The 19,264-nt window shown below is 43.6% G+C and overlaps 1 protein-coding gene across 2 annotated transcripts in view; it reads right to left on the bottom strand.

The window, feature by feature from the left end:
* The window catches only part of kif26ab (kinesin family member 26Ab), a 152,944-nt gene that overhangs the window by 23,666 nt on the left and 110,014 nt on the right, over window positions 1–19,264 (bottom strand). For both annotated transcript variants that reach the window (XM_055640628.1, XM_055640627.1), the window contains exons 5-10: window positions 17,705–17,888; window positions 6,991–7,200; window positions 6,753–6,846; window positions 5,624–5,886; window positions 4,984–5,167; window positions 3,099–3,258 (exon numbers count right to left, since the gene is read on the bottom strand). In XM_055640628.1, coding sequence (XP_055496603.1) covers window positions 3,099–3,258; window positions 4,984–5,167; window positions 5,624–5,886; window positions 6,753–6,846; window positions 6,991–7,200; window positions 17,705–17,888 — 1,095 coding nt within the window. The remainder of the gene's footprint in view (window positions 1–3,098; window positions 3,259–4,983; window positions 5,168–5,623; window positions 5,887–6,752; window positions 6,847–6,990; window positions 7,201–17,704; window positions 17,889–19,264) is intronic.

The following is a 19,264-nucleotide window of genomic DNA, read 5'->3' as shown; positions in this document are numbered from 1 at the left end:
TAGCCTTTTCGCTTACTCAATAGCACGCAACAAAAGAAGAAGGCGAATGGTATGTTAGCATTCATAGCAAAAGGATTTGAGTATAAGAGCAGGGAGGTTCTACTGCAGTTGTACAGGGTCTTGGTGAGACCACACCTGGAGTATTGCGTACAGTTTTGGTCTCCTAATCTGAGGAAAGACATTCTTGCCATAGAGGGAGTACAGGGAAGGTTCACCAGACTGATTCCTCGGATGTCAGGACTTTCATATGAAGAAAGACTGGATAGACTCGGCTTGTACTCGCTAGAATTTAGAAGATTGAGGGGAGATCTTATAGAAACTTACAACATTCTTAAGGGGTTGGACAGGCTAGATGCAGGAAAATTGTTCCCGATGTTGTGGAAGTCCAGAGCAAGGGGTCACAGTTTAAGGATAAGGGGGGAAATCTTTTAGGACCGAGATGAGAAAAACATTTTTCACACATAGAGTGGTGAATCTCTGGAATTCTCTGCCACAGAAGGTAGTTGAGGCCAGTTCATTGGCTATATTTAAGAGGGAGTTAGAAGTGGCTCTTGTGGCTAAAGGGATCAGGGGTATGGAGAGAAGGCAGGTACAGGATACTGAGTTGGATGATCAGCCATGATCATATTGAATGGCGGTGCAGGCTCGAAGGGCCGAATGGCCTACTCCTGCACCTATTTTCTATGTTTCTATGTAAAAGTTTTGCACTGTACCTCAGTACACGTGACAGTAAACTCAACTCAACCTCAAATACATGACGGAAATATTTTTTTATTTTGTGTTTTCTCGTCCCATTCCACATATAATCAGGAATTAACGTGGAGTTTCATTTTAGGTATAGAAAAGGGAATAATTCTGTGCTTCACTCATGTCAGCTCTGCAGCACTGAACGTTAGCTGAAAGCTTTTTATTCTCCTTGCCTGTGGAATATTTTACATCCCTTTATACAAAATGTACAACACAGCAAAATGTCACTGCTGATGATTACAAAACCACATATTTAGCATAATTTTAAAACTTTTTACGAGAAGCGACTCAGAGAGTTTTTCATTGTGGTACAAATGTAAAGAAAATGAATGGGGGCACAGTGGAACAGCGGTAGGGCAGCTGCCTCACAGCGCCAGAGACCCGGGTTTGATCTTGACTATGGGTACTGTCTGTACAGAGTTTGTACATTCCTCCTGTGACCACGTGGGTTTTCTCCAGGTGCTCCAGTTTACTCCCACATTCCAAAGACGTGCAGGTTTGTAGGTTATTGGCTTTGGTAAAGATTGTAAATTGTCCATTGTGTATGTATGATAGTGCTAGGTGTGCAGTTCCTGTTTCCACTGGACAGTTTTAGTGAAAGGGCATAAAGTTCTGGAGTAACTCAGTGGATCAGGCAGCATCGCTGAAGAACATGGATAGATGATGCAACGGATCAGGAACCTACCTCAGACTAAAGGTTCTGTATAGGAAGGAACTGCAGATGCTGGTTTGAACCAAAGATAGGCAAAAAGAGTCTGGAGAGAAGGAATGGGTGACATTTCAGGTATGGCCTAGACACTAAACGTCACCCATTCCTTCTCTCCAGAGATGCTGCCTTCCCGCTGAGTTACTCCAGCTTTTTGTGTTTAAAGATGATGTAGACAGGTTCAGTTCCTTCTCCAGGCCAAACGGTTTGACTAGCACTGCAGTTGGCAATGATCATATTTAGGGAAGTCTTAATCAGCATTCTGCACCGGGCATCATGATCAATTAATGAACAAATTCAGCAGTCATTAAATATCTGGGATAGAATATTTCTGGGAAGCAAACAGTGAAGAAGTGTAAACTGGCAGGAGTCAATTGTTCTGTAGATTCATAATTCATGTTGTATGTCTTAATCCCCTCAATATGCTGTGTGAGTGCTGCATTAATAATGGCGTGTGTGAACATGCTGCTTTTTTCGCCAAGAAAATTCAGCTCCATGTCTCTGAGCTGTGACTATTGAGCCCTTTCCAGGATTCAGTCTTGCATCCCCTGTGGTCTGTGGCTCAAATTAAAAGTTGAAATTCTTGCCATCTTACAATTTGTTCATGAATTCTGGAGAGTTTATAATCTTCCAAAAAATTGTCATGCCAAAATGAAATTGAGTTGGTATGTACCCAACATTAATTTCTGCCTTGGTCTTTGCCATGGTTCCTGTAAATAGTTGTGCTGTTAGAATGGCTAAGTGCAGGCTGGGATGCAGCCTTCCTCACTACAGATCTTGACAAAGCTCCTGTGAGTGTATAGGCGGCTCACCAACTGGGGATTAGTTATGCTGCAAGTTTTAGTGCTACAGTTGTATAAGACTTGATTGAAGGAGCAAATTCAACGGGCAGAATGGCTTAAATCTGCTCAAATGGTCTTTTGATCGCGTAGATCTGTCTGAAGAAGGATCCTGTCCCGAAACATCACCTATCCATGTTCTCTAGAGATGCTGCCTGACCCGCTGAGCTACTCCAGCACTTTGTGACTTTTTTTGTAAACCAGCATCTGCAGTTCAATGTTTCTACTTATAGAGCCACCTCTTGGTTCATAAATGTTCATAATAAGATGCTTTGTTGTAATAATGCTGACCCATAATCCATGTACCTGCCTCAACTACCTCCTCTGGCAGCTCGTTCCATACACCCACCACCCTTTGTGTGTAAATGTTACCCCTCGGGTTCCTATTAAATCTTTTCCCCCCTCACCTTAAACCTATGTCCTCTGGTTCTTGATTCCCCTACTCTGGGTAAAAGACTCTGTGCATTTACCCAATCTATTCCCCTCATATCTTATACATCTCTATAAGATCACCCCCAATCCTCCTGCGCTCCAAGGAATAAAAATCGAGTCTACCCAACCTCTCCCTGTAGCTCATGCCCTTAAGTCCTAGCAACATCCTCATCGATTAACTCCAAATGTATTCAGCATTTGATAACACTGTAGGAATTGCAAAGTGGTCAATTTAAAGTGACTCATAAAATGAGCTACCCCTCATAAAAAATCTTTTCCCCTCACCTTAAACCTATGTCCTCTGGTTCTCAATTCCCCTACTCTGGTCAAGAGACCCTGTGTGACTACCCTAGTTCCGCGCGAGCTTAACTTACTTGTATGGAACATGTTTAGCACCATTGACTAAAGCCAAAATGACATTGCCCAGAGCTGAGAGCGACAGACAAACACCACCACCGGCATCCCGACTCTTGCTGAGAACCTTCTCACAGCTGCCCAGGTCCACCAGGTGTAATCGGCTGCGTCCCCCCGACACTGCGGAGAAAAACAAGGAGCGCAAATCCAATTAGTCGTTGCAAATCTGCCGACGCACAAAATCAATGCAATGTTGTTTTTGACAAGACCGAGGAGATTGGGACTGACTTCAGATTTTAGACTTCATAGAGATACAGCGTGGATACAGGCCCTTCGGTCCACTGAACCCACGCCGTCCGGCGATCATCCCGTACACTATGACTATTCTACACACACTAGGGACAAGTTACAATCTTTACCGCAGCTGATGAACCTACAGACCTGTACATCTTTGGTGTGTGGGAAGAAACTGGAGCACACGAACAAAACCCAAGCGGTCAGAGGGAAAACGTACAAACACCGTACAGAACATACAAACTCCACACAAATAGCACCCATAGTCAGGGTCGAAACCGGGTCTCTGGCACAGTAAGGCAGTAACTCTACCACTGCGCCACCGTGTCACTCTCAGGACTTCAGGAAACTAAGTGGTACTCATACCCCTGTATATATTTGTGGCACCAAAGTAGAGATGGTTGAAAGCTTTACATTTCTCAGATTATATATCACCAGCAACTTGTCCCGGACCAGCAATATTAAAGCAATGGCCAAAAAAGTTGCCCTCAACAACTCTCACCAACTTCAACAGATGCGCCCGAGAAATAATTTTATCGGGATGCATCACAACACTAGCTGCTCCATCCAAGGCTGCAAGAAATTGCAGAGAGTTGTGGACGCAGCCCAGATTATCACGCAAACCAACCTCACTCACTTCCATTAACTCCATCTACACTTCACGCTGCCTCGGCAAGGCCACCAGCATAATCCAGAACGAGTTGCAACCCAGTCACTCCCTTTTCTCCTCTCCCCCATCAGGCAAGATTTACAGACGTGTGAAAGCACACACATCCTGATTCATGGGCCGTTTCAACTAGCTATTATCAGGCAACTGAGCCATCTCATCACCAACTAGGGAGCTGTCCTGACCTACCTACTTCATTGGAGACCGTCAGACTATCTTTAATCAACCTTTACTGGACTTTATCTTGCACTAAGCCTTATTCCCTTTATTCCGTATCTGTACAGTGTGGGCAGCTTGATTGTAATCATGTATGTATAGGCTTTCCACTGACTGGATAGCATGCAACAAAAAAAGCTTGGGTAGCACTATGGCGCAGCGGTAGAGTTGCTGCCTTACAGCACCAGAGACCAGAGTTCGATCCTGACTACAGATGCTTCTCTGTACGGAGTTTGTACATTTTCCCCGTGACATGCGTGAGTTTTCTCCAGGAAGCTCCGGTTTCCTCCCACACTCCAAAGACGTGCAGGTTTGTAGGCTTATTGGCTTGGTATAAATTGATCCTAGCGTGTCTAGGATAACGTTAGTGTGCAGGGATCGCTGGTCGGCGCAGACTCAGTGAGCTGTTTCCGTACCGTGTCTCTAAATTAAACTAAACTCATCTAAAGTAAACTTTTCACTGTAACGCAGTACACGTGACAATAATAAACTAAATTAAACAAAAGACATTAATGCTACAAACAAACACGACTTTGGCTTTTAAAAGTGAACATACTTCCCCCTTTAGATAAGACACAAAATGCTGGAGTAACTCAGCGGGACAGGCAGCATCTCTGGAGAGAAGGAATCGAGACCCTTTTTCAGGCCTGACCGCTGAATTACTCCAGCATTTTGTGTCTTTCTTCAGTTTAAACCAGCATCTGCAGTTCCTTCCTACACATACATACTTCCCCCTTTGCCGCTCTTCTCCATCCGATATTGGTAGATGTGAAGAGTGAAGAGCATGTGGGAGTTTCTTCTCTCCTCCTCATCGCAGTCTGGCCGGCTGGTCCTTCTGGAGGCAATTGCTGCGTCAAGGAAGTGGGCGGCTTTCTCTGCAGTGGGGGCTCTCAGCTCGTTTTGATTCTGAAGCTGTACGCGAAGAGAGAGGGAAAAAAAACATTGCTAATTGGAAGAGGTTGCATTTCTGCTCAACAGATTAGGTCTCTGGGGCAATTAGTAATGAATTATGTACACCGAGGGAGCAAAGATGAAAATAAAAGTAAAGCAAGGAGAGAAAGAAGAAAGGAGAGAAGCACAGAGGAGAGAGAGGAGAGACAGGGAGAGAGAGAGACAGGGAGAGGGAGAGAGAGAGTGATTTAATTTATGGAGAGGGGAGAGGGAGAGAGAGAGGGAGAGAGAGAGGGAGAGGGAGAGAGAGAGAGGAGGGAGAGAGAGGGAGAGAGAGGGAGAGAGAGGGAGAGAGAGCAGTGGTGACATTTTAAACAGAGCGAGAGCATTTCAAACATTCTTTGATGCACAACAGAAATGTCACAATAGCAATATACATGAAAACCGTAAAGATTAATATAGTGTAATAAAATGCACCTGGGTCCCACAGACTGGGTCCTCACGGAGGTAGACACCGGGAGATTGACCATCCTGGAGGTTGCCGTTGGCCACTTCAGTTAATAAGTCCCGCAGGGTTTCATCCTTACCCCAGATCTCCACAGCAGAGACCCGGACTGAGAACCTAGTGCCCGTCTTCTCTTTGCGCTCATTTATTAACTTAAAAAGCCAGGATATCGCACATGGAATAACACCAAGATTTTGCGTTGAATTGTCCTTCCCGATCATAGTGTACGTCTTGCCTGCAATTGAAATGTAACATTTGAACGTTCGGCCCCTTTAATTTCTTCACTGATTTAGTTTAGTTTACAGATACAGCAACTTTTTTCTCCCGAGCCTGACTGAGTTACTCGAACACTTTGTGTCTATCTCTGGTATAAACCAGCATCTGCAGTTCCTTTCTAAACATGGACTGTTACTGGAGTTTATGTTGTATTAAACATTATTCCCTTGATCATGTATCTGTACACTGTAGATGGTTTGATTTTTAATCATGTATAGTTTTTCCGCCAACAAACAAAAAGGTTTTTGTTGCACCTCGGTGCACGTGACAATAAACTCTGCTAAACTACACAGGCCCCTCAGCCCACTGTGGCCACGCTGACAAATCATTAGTTCTATGTTATCCCACTTTTGCATCCATTCCCTACGCATTAGTGACAATTTACAGAAGCCAATTAACGTACAAACTCACGTCTTTGGGATGTGCGACAAAACCAGAGCACCCGGAAGAAACCCAGGCATTCACAGGGAGAACGTACAAACTCCATACAGACAGCACTCATGGTCAAGATCGAATCCAGGTCTCTGGAGCTGTGAGGCTGCAAATCTACCACTGCTCCCCCCTGCCATATTATTTGTTATAATGGAGTCATTGCTAAAACATCAAAAATCTATTTTTAACCACTGTACATTGAATCATATTACTTTCTCTCTTATTGACATTTCAAGAAATAATTTAGAAGCGGCATTCAGTAAATTGGCAAAGTCAACTGAAATGACAATTCTAATCCAGTCGTATGCAATCAGGGTTATTGTCGCAGAAGATGACAGCATGCAATTACTAGACCAACACTGTAATTAACAGCAAAAAAAATTGGAAGCTCACCAAGTTTGACGTGACCAAAACAGAATATGCAGCCATCTGCACCATTCACAACTGACTGAATGACTTCTGCCACTGTTCCTGAGCAGACCTCTGCCTAGGGTTGTTAAAGCAAAAGAATAAATTATTTACTTGAAAGGCTGTACAGATAATTGAAAGTAGACAAGAGTGTAAGGCTAATGCAAGCCGATAATTAATTGCCAACGAGTTTAACTATTTGCTTTATGTTCCTTCAACTCACTTGTGAGGCATCTTGAGTGAAGACAGCGTCAAAGGCAAACATTTTTGGAGCGGCGACAACTGTTCTCCGGTGGGTAAAACCTAAATGGCCGCTCACAGAGGGGTCGTAAAGGGTTATTTGTTTTTTGCGAGCGTCCACCTTCAGAAAAGACATCGACTCGGATGTATCATTAGCTCCATGCGAAGAACAGATCCGTACCATTACCTTCACCTGAAAGGAAACGCCAAGAAAATCAATTCCTAAGTTCACTTTCAGCAATAAATTTATACTTTGCTGATTCTTTTCAGATAACACAAGAAATAAAAAGTATTGCAAAGTTTCAACAGACATTCCTCTATCTGAAGAAGGGTCTCCACCCGAAACATCACCCATCCCTTCTCTCCATAGATGCTGCCTGTCCCACTGAGTTACTCCAGCTTTTTGTGTCTGGCTTCCCCTATCAGAACCAGATGAATTCACCAAACAGACAAGTATGTATCCGCACTTCTGTTCAAGTCCTCACTCCATCACCACTGATATTTTTAGTTGCACTTTTAATTCATTATAAAGCCACATGAAAAGTGAACCAGTAGGAGTGAAAAATCCACTTTTGGAAGTCTAAGAATGGCAGGACCTACACAGTGAATGAATGGTAGAGCTCTGGGAAGTCTGGTGGAACAGTGGGATCTAGGAGTGCAGGTGCATGGTTCCTTGAAGGTGGAGTCGCAGGTAGGTAGGGTGGTCTAAAAGGCTTTCATTGGCTCATTGGCCTTCAGTAGTCAGAGTATCATATAACCATATAATAACAATTACAGCACGGAAACAGGCCATCTCGGCCCTACAAGTCCGTGCCGAACAACCTTTTTTCCCCCTTAGTCCCACCTGCCTGCACTCATACCATAACCCTCCATTCCCTTCTCATCCATATGCCTATCCAATTTATTTTTAAATGATACCAATGAACCTGCCTCCACCACTTCCACTGGAAGCTCATTCCACACTGCTACCACTCTCTGAGTAAAGAGGTTCCCCCTCATATTACCCCTAAACTTCTGTCCCTTAATTTTGAAGTCATGTCCTCTTGTTTGAATCTTCCCTATTCTCAAAGGGAAAAGCTTGTCCACATCAACTCTGTCTATCCCTCTCATCATTTTAAAAACCTCTATCAAGTCCCCCCTAACCTTCTTCTGCGCTCCAGAGAATAAAGACCTAACTTATTCAACCTATCTCTGTAACTTAGTTGTTGAAACCCAGGCAACATTCTAGTAAATCTCCTCTGTACTCTCTCTATTTTGTTGACATCCTTCCTATAATTGGGCGACCAAAATTGTACACCATACTCCAGATTTGGTCTCACCAATGCCTTGTACAATTTTAACATTACATCCCAGCTTCTATACTCAATGCTCTGATTTATAAAGGCTAGCATACCAAAATAGTACCGAGTCTAGAAGTTAGGAGGTCGTGTTACAGTTGTATAAGACTTTGGTGAGGCCACATTTAGAGTATTGTGTTCAGTTGGAAAAGGTGCAGCGAAGATCAATGAGAATGTTTCCAGGGCATTAAGGGTCCGAGCTATAGGGAGAGATTGAGCAAGCTAGGACTTTATTCATTGGAGGGCAGGAAGTTGGGGGGGGGGGGGGGGGGTGATCTTACACAGCTATACAAAATTATGCGAGGAATAGTTTGGATAAATGCAGTCTTTTGCCCAGAGTAGGGGAATCAGACGACATAGGTTTAAAGTGAGGTGGGAAAGATTTAATGGGAACCCGAGGGATAACTTTTTTTATACAAATGGTGGTGCGTGTATGGAATGATCTGCCCGATATCTATATCTCCTGCTTCCAGTTTAGTTCAGTTTAGTTTAATAAGCGAGTTCGGTATTCCGACTGTGCATGCCCAGGTTATAGGTCACTAGCTATAAACAGTCTCGGCAACGGTGGTGCTGCGTTGTGTGCAGGCTTGCGGTTTGTCCGTGGTCGGGGTCGGACCCAGCTCTCCGCCGCTGCGGGTGCTGTTGAGTTGCCGCTGAGCCGTCCATGACCCATCCCCGGTGTCCCGTCCCTGTCCGGAGGTGTTCGGAGTGGCCCTGGGCTGTCAGACTTGCAGCCATTGGCTCAAGCTCAGCTCTGGCTGTCCCATCGGACAGCAGCAACCTCCTCCTCCTCTCTTGCCCAGCCCCAAGCCCCAAACTATACTCACTGTATCTACAGGGCTTTGTTCGATTTTTATTTATAGCGTTTGACCTTTGACAAATCCCATGATTCCTTGCGTTTTTCAGAATGCCGAACTCGCTTATTTAGTTTAGTTTAGAGATACTGCACGGAAACAGGCCCTTCGCCCACAGAGTCCACACCGACCAGCGAGCTTCATATACTACACTATCCTACACTCTAGGAATTTATAAAAGCCAATCAACATACAAGTCCACACGTGTTTGGAATGTGGGAGGAAACTGGAGCACTCGGAGAAATCCCACGTGGTCACAGGGAGAATATACAAACCTCGTACATTCACCACCCCAGGGTCAAGATCGTACCTGGGTCTATTACTCTGTAAGGCAGCAAGCTCTACCCCTGCGCCACCTTGCCACACAGTTCAGAAAACAGACTGGGCAATAAGTTCCCAAAAAGCTGCATTTACAGCGTGTGAAGCAGAGATGAAGAGCATCGATAACACCGAGTGTCAAATACATTCTACGCCTTCAACACCACACACACACACAGTGCCCCGGTTTTATCGCATGGAAACCTTTCCACTTTTAGAATTGACACCCCTGTAAAAAGCCACTACGCAAACCTTAAAATAAATGAGACCAGCTGCTGTGAATTACTGAAAGGCTTGGAAATGGTAGATTCAAGGCCATTCCTATTCATAAAAAAACATACAAGTTTAGTTTGGTACTTAACAGCGTTTCGCAGAAACCCGTAGTTGTCCAACTGAATAGATAGAAATAAAATCCGTCTACACAATATATTATCCAGTTACTTCCTTTTCACTGGACTTAAATCAGTAAAATGATTCATTAATTTTATGATTTACATGAAAATCTAATTTTTGTTCCCATTTTTATGATGAAAAATGTTAAAATGGTTCAATGGTTTCTTTATCTTTAACAAGGTACAGTGAAATACTTTCATTGCATACGGCTCAGCAAAACTATCACCAGATATAAGCACTATGTTAGTTCACTATGTACAGAGCAGCCCACTGAGTCCATATGCAAGAGTTGCCATTTTAGTGCCATTTTACAGTCCCAGCTGCAGCTGCGACTGTCGTCCCTCGAACCATCGTCTGTCTCCTTGCCCGGAGAGCAAGGATTCTAAGACTAACATTTTAAAAAAAATTGGACTTGAAGGGTACAAGGTGGCGCTTAAAATGCAGTGACTTGTGTGTAAGGACTCTGTGTGGTCTACCTCATTTTATTTGTTGTAACACACGTTGTTGTGTTGAGCATTCGTACAATCAGGGATAGTCTTTTCTGTGACTGGACAGCATGCAACCAAACGCTTTTCACTGTACCTCGGTATATGTGACAATAATAATGAACTAAACTACACATTCTTAGCCAGAATAAGCAAACTCATCTTGGTTTTCACTATTTAGTTTAGTTTAGTTTAGAGAGACAGCGCGGAAACAGGCCCTTTGGCCCATCGAGTCTGCGCTGACCAGTACACTAGCACTATCCTACACACTGGGGACATTTTACAATACTTACCGAAGCCAATTAACCTCGAAACCTGCACGTCTTTGGAATGTGGGAGGAAACCGGAGCACCCAGAAAAAAGCCACGCGGTCACAGGGAGAATGTACAAACTCTGCACAGAGAGTACCCGTAGTCAGGATCAAACAAAGGTCTCTGGCGCTGTGCGGCTGCAACTCTGCCGCTGCACCACACCGTGTACAGACTCAGTGTGGTCTACCTCATTTTACTTGATGCAACACATGTTGATGTGTTGTGTATTCAAATATTCAAGTACAGTCTTTTCTTCAACTAACGTGCATGCAAACAAAAGCTTTTCGCTGTACCTCGGCACACTGTCAACAATAATAGACTAAACTACGCATTCTTAGCCAAATAGGCAAACTCATGTTTGTTTTCCCTAATGTGTTGTTCTTCCATCTCTCTAGTTTCTAGGATATTTCTGAGGTTGACACTACAACCAACTCATCACTGGCTGATAAGAAAACCCATCTTGCACACGAGAGATGAACATATTGAAACTATAATTATTATGCTTTCCCCGTGCACCTTATTAATATCCACTGACCATTCTGATGAGAGGTTCATTTTGTCCGACACTCACAAGGATTAAATCCTTGTCTATTCTGCAATCAAAGCAATTAGCTTGTTACGCAGTTATTCTCAAACCTTCAAAATGGGACTTTTTTAAATAAAAAATGGTGTATTTAATTAACAAATTAATACTGCTGTGAATCCCACTGATGAAATCCAGCATTATTGCACTGCAGTGCAAATCACATTATATAGGTCTCAGTTCAGAGACTATTTTACTGTGCACTTAATTGGAACTGATAGATGTGGACGACTTTACAAATTAAATTGGTCTTCTAGCTCATTCATTAGTGCACACATTGTTGCTCTATACACCAACAATGTGTGCACAAATTAAATTGGTCTTCTAGCTCATTCATTAGTGCACACATTGTTGGTGTATAGAGCAACTTACAGAGCAAGATTCTTGTTTAATTTTTGCAAAGCTGGCCAAATAATTGTATTGCGATATATAACTGGGCATTTTAAAGCAGAGATTGATAGGTTCTTGACTCGTAAGGGCATCAGAGGTTGCAGGGAGAAGGTAGGATAATGGGGTTGAGAGGACAAAATAGATCAGCTGTGATTGAATGGCAGAGCGGACTCTTTCGACTGTACTTTAGACTTTAGAGATACATCGTGGACACAGGCCATTCAGCCCACCAAGTCCGTGCCGACCAACAATCCCCATACAGTAGCACTATCCTACACACTAGGGATAAATTACAATTTTACCAAATCTAAATTAACCGACAATCTCAATGGACCAAATAGCATAATTCTACTCCTATGCCTTATGGTCTTATAACACCAAGAATGCATAGCAACTCCAACGAAAATGACACTCTTCATAATTTGCAAGATTGCGTAATTTAGCAACTGGCTATTGTGGAATGGACATAGGTTATTAATTTACTGACTGATTATTCCTATCTTAACCATTTTACATTTGTATGTATTCTGTATACCAGAATTAGGGGTGGCACAGTGGTGTAGTGATAGAGTTGCTGCCTTACAGTGCCAGAGACCCGGGTTTGATCCCGACTACAGGTGATGTCTGTACGGAGTTTGTACGTTCTCCCCGAGACCATGTGAGTTTTCTCCGAGATCTTCGGTTTCCTCCCACACTCCAAAGACGTACAGGTTTGTAGGTTAATTTGCTTGGTATAAATGTAATTGGCCCTAATGTGTTTGGGATAGGGTTAAATTGCAAGGATCGGTGATCGGTGTAGATTCAGTGGGCCATAGGGCCTGTTTCCATGCTGAATCACTCAAAAGTAGACAAATTAAATCATTTGTGGTCAGTGACTGTACTTGAGTAATTCCCTAATTGGACACGAGGACATATTAATGGAATATTTTTTAATGGCATGAATTTGTACCTAACATTTCAATGGTACAACAGTACTTTATTGTCACATGTAGCAAAATACAGTGAAATTCTTTTTTTTGCATACAGTTCGGTGACAATCCTACTGGACATTGGGCACAATCATACTAAGTGTAAGAGTGTAAGACAGCATACAGCAGAGTTGCCACGTTTAAGGTGCCATCTTGTATCCTTTAAGCCCGAGTTTCTTTAAAAATATTGGGAGCCATACAAGCCTGTTGTCCTATCAATGGCACTAGGTCGGAGTTGCAGGGTGGGCCTGGTCAAACAATGTGTTGATGTCCTCCACCGCCAAAGATCTTAGAGCGAAGCAAGATAGGTTACTCCCACGCAAACGTGAGGTACGCTCATGGGCGGTTTCATGGGTGATTATAGGACACATTTTAGCAAGCTGACTCCGCCATCTTGTTCCGCCATCTTGCTCCGCTTTCTTGCTCCCGCCTTCTTGCTTCCGGCCAAAGATTGGATCCGCAGCGAGGAGAAGGAGTGCAAGGCCCGGGGCAGCGGGGAGAGGGAGTGCGGGGCCCGGGGCAGCGGGGAGAGAGGAGTGCGGGGCCCGGGGCAGCGGGGAGAGAGAGTGCCCCAAGACAATGTTTCTTATTTACAATGTTTCTTATTTAATGTCCCTTGTCTAGTCTGAAATAAAGTTCATTATTGGTTTAGAAGAAATATAATTGTGTGTGTTATATACATTTATATAATTTTCATGTATGTGTGTTTATAAACATTTTATTCCTTAACAAGAATCAACAGAATTATGAACTAATTGAATTATGAATCTAACCCTATAATCACGCACAAAAAGTCCCCCCCTGTCAATCACCCTGCGAGTCGGGTCGGTTCCGGTTACTACAAAATCAACTCAAACACTGCTTGTGAGCCATTTAAAAAGAAATGATTTAAAAAACATTAAAAAAGACAATTACCAGAATCAAATTTTATTCTTGACAAGAAGTTTGAACTGACAGATTTATGAATCTGACCCACACAAACTGTTGCCCCGCAACATTGATTACAGTGCGAGTCGGGTCGGGTTAGGTAGGCTCAGGTTGCTAAAATGGGCGTGGAAAATGCCCATGATCCCCTCCATAGCGTACTACACGTCAGTCCATTGCATTTAGCAGGAGTAGCCTATCTTGCTCCGCTATAAGATCTTTGCCACCGCTGCTATGCCACCCTAGGGGCAATTTACAGAGGCCAATTAGCCTACACAATTAACAAATGTCACACCATGGACGTGGTTAATAATTGGTTAATAATTGTGCCTTTATTTATTGTCTTTAAATTTTCCAGTACAGATGAACATCTCTCACTTGACCACCAGTTTAGTTTAGATTAGTTTGGAGATACAACGTGGAAACAGGTCCTTCAGCCCACCGAGTCCACGCTGACCAGTGATCATCCGCAGACTAGCTCTATCCTACACACTAGGGACAATTTTCAGAAGCCAATTAACCTACAAACCTGCACGTCTTTGGAGTGTGGGAGGAAACTGGAGCAGCCGGAGAAAGCCCACACGGTCACAGGGGGAACGTCCAAACTCCACACACAGACAGCACCCGTGGACAGGATCAAACCCGGGTCTCTAGTGCAGTGAGGCAGCAGCTCTACCAGCTGCACCACTGTTCCAGTATAATCAAGATCCTGAGTAATTGTAGGTAGACAAAAGTGCCGGAGAAACTCAGCGAGTGAGGCAGCATCTATGGAACGAAGGAAATGGGTCTGAAGAAGGGCTTCGGCCCAAAACGTTGCCCATTTCCTTTTCTCCATAGATGCTGCCTCACCCGCTGAGCTTCTCCAGCACTTTTGACTACCTTCGATTTTCCAGCATCTGCAGTTCCTCCATGAACCTCCTGAGTAATTGTAATCTAAATAGGAAGTCCTTCCCTCCATTTACATTAATCCTCTGTGGAAACTCGTTGTTGGGCAAGTTTTTGCATTCAACTAAATAGTTTTATTTTCATGTGACTTGAAACCATTCTTTAAATTACATAACCTACTTTACTGATCTCAGGTGCACTATTTCTGACACCAATCATGTTATAAAAATGCTACACAATAGCGAGTGTACTATTTAGAGTTTACATTACACATTTAATGTCGCATTTACGTTTAATAGCGGTACTATCTCTGGCCCTTTGTATTTCCCTTATAAAGAGGCAGTGTAGGGCTTCACTGTGCACTCAAAAAAAGAGAAGGCATCAAAACTTACTGGCATCAATGCTTTTAAGCACACGTCATGTCAGACTGGAGAGTTTAATTGCCTCTTTTTCTTTTGCCACGTCTCACGTAAGAGGTCTCTGTCAGAAAAACTGACAGAAGCTTTGTAATTGAAAAACACTTACCCACTGATTGCAGAAGTGGAACACCACTTCAAGACATTTGTTGAGCAGGGAGTTCAGGAAAGTGTTTTGAAAGAAAAAGTACCATTTACAGCATTAAAATAATCCAGGAGAAGCATAATTAGATACACCTCAACAATGCTACAAAGTCGGGAATGTAAGAGGCGTTTTGTCGGCGTGCATCACAGCATGGTTTGGGAACAGCTCCACTCAAGACCGCAAGAAATGGCAGAGAATTGTGGACACATCACACAAACCAACCTCCCTTCCATTGACTCCATCCACACCTCGCTGCCTCAGTAAGGACTAGTCTCACCCCAGCCACTCCCTCTTCTCCCCTCTCCCATCAGGCAAGAGGTGTAGAAGTGTGAAAACGCACACCTCCAGATTCAGGGACAGTTTCTTCCCAGTTGTTATCAGGCAACTGAACCATCCTACCAACAACTAGAGAGCAGTCCTGAGCTGCCATCTACTTTATTGGAGTCCTTTGGACTCATTTTAATCTGGCTTTACTAGATTATATCTTGCACTGAATGTTATTACCTTTATCCTGTATCTATACACTGTGGACACTCAATAGAAACAAGTATTGTCTTTCAGCTGCCCGGTTATCATGCCACAAAAGCTTTTCACTGTACCTCAGTACACATGACAATAAACTAAACTGAACTATCGTAAATGTCTCATCTGAAAATATGCATGTGAATCTTAGAAACATACAACACAGTTCTAACAAACGGCAAATTAGGATTCTTCTCACATGTCCTCCGATAGCCTTTTCTGAATTCATTAACATATTAATAAATGTAAATAAAGAAAAAATGCAAAAAAAAAGAACAGTGGGACTAGATTTGTTTTAGATGATGACAATTCACCTACATTAGTGAGGTTTATCGACCTCCTTGCATTACACGCAAAGATAATAGCTCAGTCCATCATTTAAGACATTTTACATTTCAATAATTATGCGTAGAAATCATCTCAGTTTTCATTTCCTGGCTTTGGATCTGGGCAATATTGTTGATCTTGCAAATTTGAAACTTCAAACTTACGAGCAAAAGGTTGGAACTCCAGCACTGTTTTTAACAATTAGAGAAACAAGCCCTTAAGCCCACTGAGTCTGCGTTGGCAACAGATCAACACAAGCGCTACCCCACACACTAGGAACAATTTACAATTTTACCAAAACTAATTAACCAACAAGCCTGCACTTCTTTGGAGCGTGGGAGGAAAGTGGAGCACCCGGAGAAAATTCACAGAGTGAGTGACTCTGCCAGTCCAATAACTTTATCCCCAAAGTGTTACAACTGCTGCAAATTACAGCTGGGATCACTCTGAAAATAAAGTGATCCGTCAGGTAGTACAGATCCACCAAAGGTTTTCCAGTACCCTTGGTTCCAGGCCTTTCTGGATTATCTGTTTTGCCAGACCAACAGAGGTCAGGGCCTCCAAGAGGAGTCTAACGGTACTGGTACGGTCTGCCTAGGCCGCCCAGGTGCCGAGATACCGGCCCCCAAAGTTGGTCTTGGAAGTCGACCACGGGAATGGATCTGCTGACTTCAGCCGGGCCAGAGTTCTAGATCCCCGGCTGTGGGGGGGAAAAATTGGACCCGCCGATCAGCTGCGGAATCCCCGATGAGGTCGAAATCAGCTGCCTCACCTGGGCTCGGGGGAGACTTCTGGGCTGGGGGGGGGGGGGGGGGGGGGGGAGGAGATTTCAAATGCGTTCTCGTGATTTTGTCTGGATTGGAGGAGGTGCAGGAATATTGTTGGTGGATCTGTATAACTTCACCCAGAGCGTTAAACAAAGTTATAGCTAGTAGTAAAACAGGATGCAAAAATCACCTTGAAACCAATTCATATTAACATATAACCATATAACAATTACAGCACGGAAACAGGCCATCTCGGCCCTACAAGTCATGCCGAACAAATTATTTTCCTCAAGAGAGTTTATTGCCTGCATCGTGTAACCCTCCATTCCCTTCTCATCCATATGCCTATCCAATTTATTTTTACATGATACAAACCAACCTCCCTCCACCACTTCCCCTGGAAGCTCATTCCACACCGCTACCACTCTCTGCGTAAAGAAGTTCCCCCTCATATTACCCCTAAACTTCTGTACCTTAATTCTGATCATGATCAATCTTCCCTATTCTCAAAGGGAAAAGCTGTGGCCACATCAACTCTGTCTATCCCTCTCATCATTTTAAAGATCTATCAGGTCCCCCCTTAACCTTCTGCGCTCCAGAGAATAAAGACCTAACTTATTCAACCTATCTCTGTAACAGTTGTGTTGAAACAGGCAACACAAATCTCACACTCACACACCTTCCTATAATTTGGCACCAAAATTGTACACCACACACCAGATTTGGTCTCACAATGCCTTGTACAATTTTAACATTACACCCAGCTTCTATAATCATTGATGCACATTCAAGACTCAAGAGAGTTTATTGTCATGTGTCCCAGATAGGACAATGAAATTCTTGCTTGCTGCAGCACAACAGAATATTTTAGGCATAAATACAGATCAGAGTGGCCATATAACATAGAATATATATATATATATATATAGTTTGTTTGAAGTTGTGTTTAATAGTCTGATGGCAGTGGGGAAGCAGCTGTTCCTGAACCTGGAAGTTGCAGATTTCGGTATAGATGACATAGATTTCAGCAGTGATACACATCAAAGACAGCAGAGAATAGATTTATCCATACCTTGCCAATGCCTGGGTTATCCTTGACTTTGCACACAGCCCTCAGAAGGCATGGAGGAGCTGGGGGAGGGGACACTTGCAAAATGCCACTGAAATTTGTTCTGCAGCTTGAAGGCTCACGAGATTGTGGGAGAAGCGGATGGCTTTTCTTTTGCTTTGAGGAGAGATTCAGCTTCTGTGCCGCTCTAAGGTCAAAAGGCAAACAGCAGCAGGGTTACTTACAGCCAAATGCAATTTCACCGCACAAAACAGATGTCCAATGTCATCATTTGCTGTTTCCCCAAATCAACACACTTAATTCTAATCAAATTCTATAGGAACGCCACATCGGGATGCTATTACAGGCAGGCACGGGCAACAATGCAGCCAACATAATATTCACTTAATTTCTCCCTCGCAAGAGCTTCAATTAAACTATAACTTGGTGAACAGGTTCGGCAGCTGGGACCAGGGCTTAAGAAATCTCAGCCACACCATAAAAGGTGAAATCAGCCTCTTGTCATGACAGGCCAGATGGACTACCCTGCCACATACTGTACATAGCTAGTTAACAAATTATTAGCATTTCAAAAGGGCTCACATTCCTATGGTACATTGGAAAATGTATTGTAATGGTCACTTTTACAGCGCTCCCATTAATTACACTTCCAGGGGTGATTCAGGTTTACTCAAGAGGTGTGAACAGCAGGCAAACACAGCAGTCCATAAATAATTTGGCACCATTGTGGCTCGTTAAAGTTGCATCGTTCAGTCAAACAAAACATGAAAGCACTAATGCATTTTCAGATCCCGGATGAAAAATTAATTTTGTCAAATCACCACTAATCACGCATTCAATTTTTTTCAGTATTGACAGTGAAGCGGCTGTAAAAGCTCACGTTTCCTACACAGCGGGTTTATTTGAATAACACCAGGTTGTTTTGCCCATTCTTTATTTTTTAATTTTCAGGAAGAATGATGTAAGTCACTGATGTCTCTACTTCGAGTTGTGCAGTTTTACATTATACCCTCATCATTCTCAGGGTCAGTCTTGGAAGGAAATGACAACTGTGGCCTCTAGAGATTCCACTCCAGATACAAGCAAGAGATGCACGAGACCTGATGAAATAATTATTACCAATAAAGTCTAGTGTAGCATTTCCCTTGGGAAAGGCTGGATGCAGGATGTAAAAGCTACATTTGCACATCTACCATTCATCCAAGCATGCAAAGTTTAACCTGCTGCTTCAGCTAGTTTCCAGACAGCAAAAAACATTGCGGCAAATTGAATTGAAAAAAAATAGAAAGTAGGTGCAGGAGTAGGCCATTCAGCCCTTCGAGCCTGCACCGCCATTCAGATGCCTCCCAGCGGGCCGCGGAGGAGCCGGGGAGTGGGCAAAGCTGGAGCCCCTGCCCTCAGTCCGTAGAGTCTCTGGAGCCTACGGCTGGGGCCAGGGTCAGCGCCCCAGAGGCATCCGGAGAGGACCTGGCAGCAATAGTGGAGAGGTCGGTGTGCGGCGGCCGATGAGGCTGCCGACTAACGGACGAGGACAGACCATTTGGAGTGAGAACGCCACGGCCA

Source organism: Leucoraja erinacea, chromosome 9 (assembly GCF_028641065.1).
Source record: "Leucoraja erinacea ecotype New England chromosome 9, Leri_hhj_1, whole genome shotgun sequence".
In the NCBI taxonomy this organism is placed as follows: Eukaryota; Metazoa; Chordata; class Chondrichthyes; order Rajiformes; family Rajidae; genus Leucoraja; species Leucoraja erinaceus.
The sequence above is the reverse complement of the archived record's forward strand: the minus strand, read 5'-3'. Positions and strand labels throughout refer to the sequence as shown.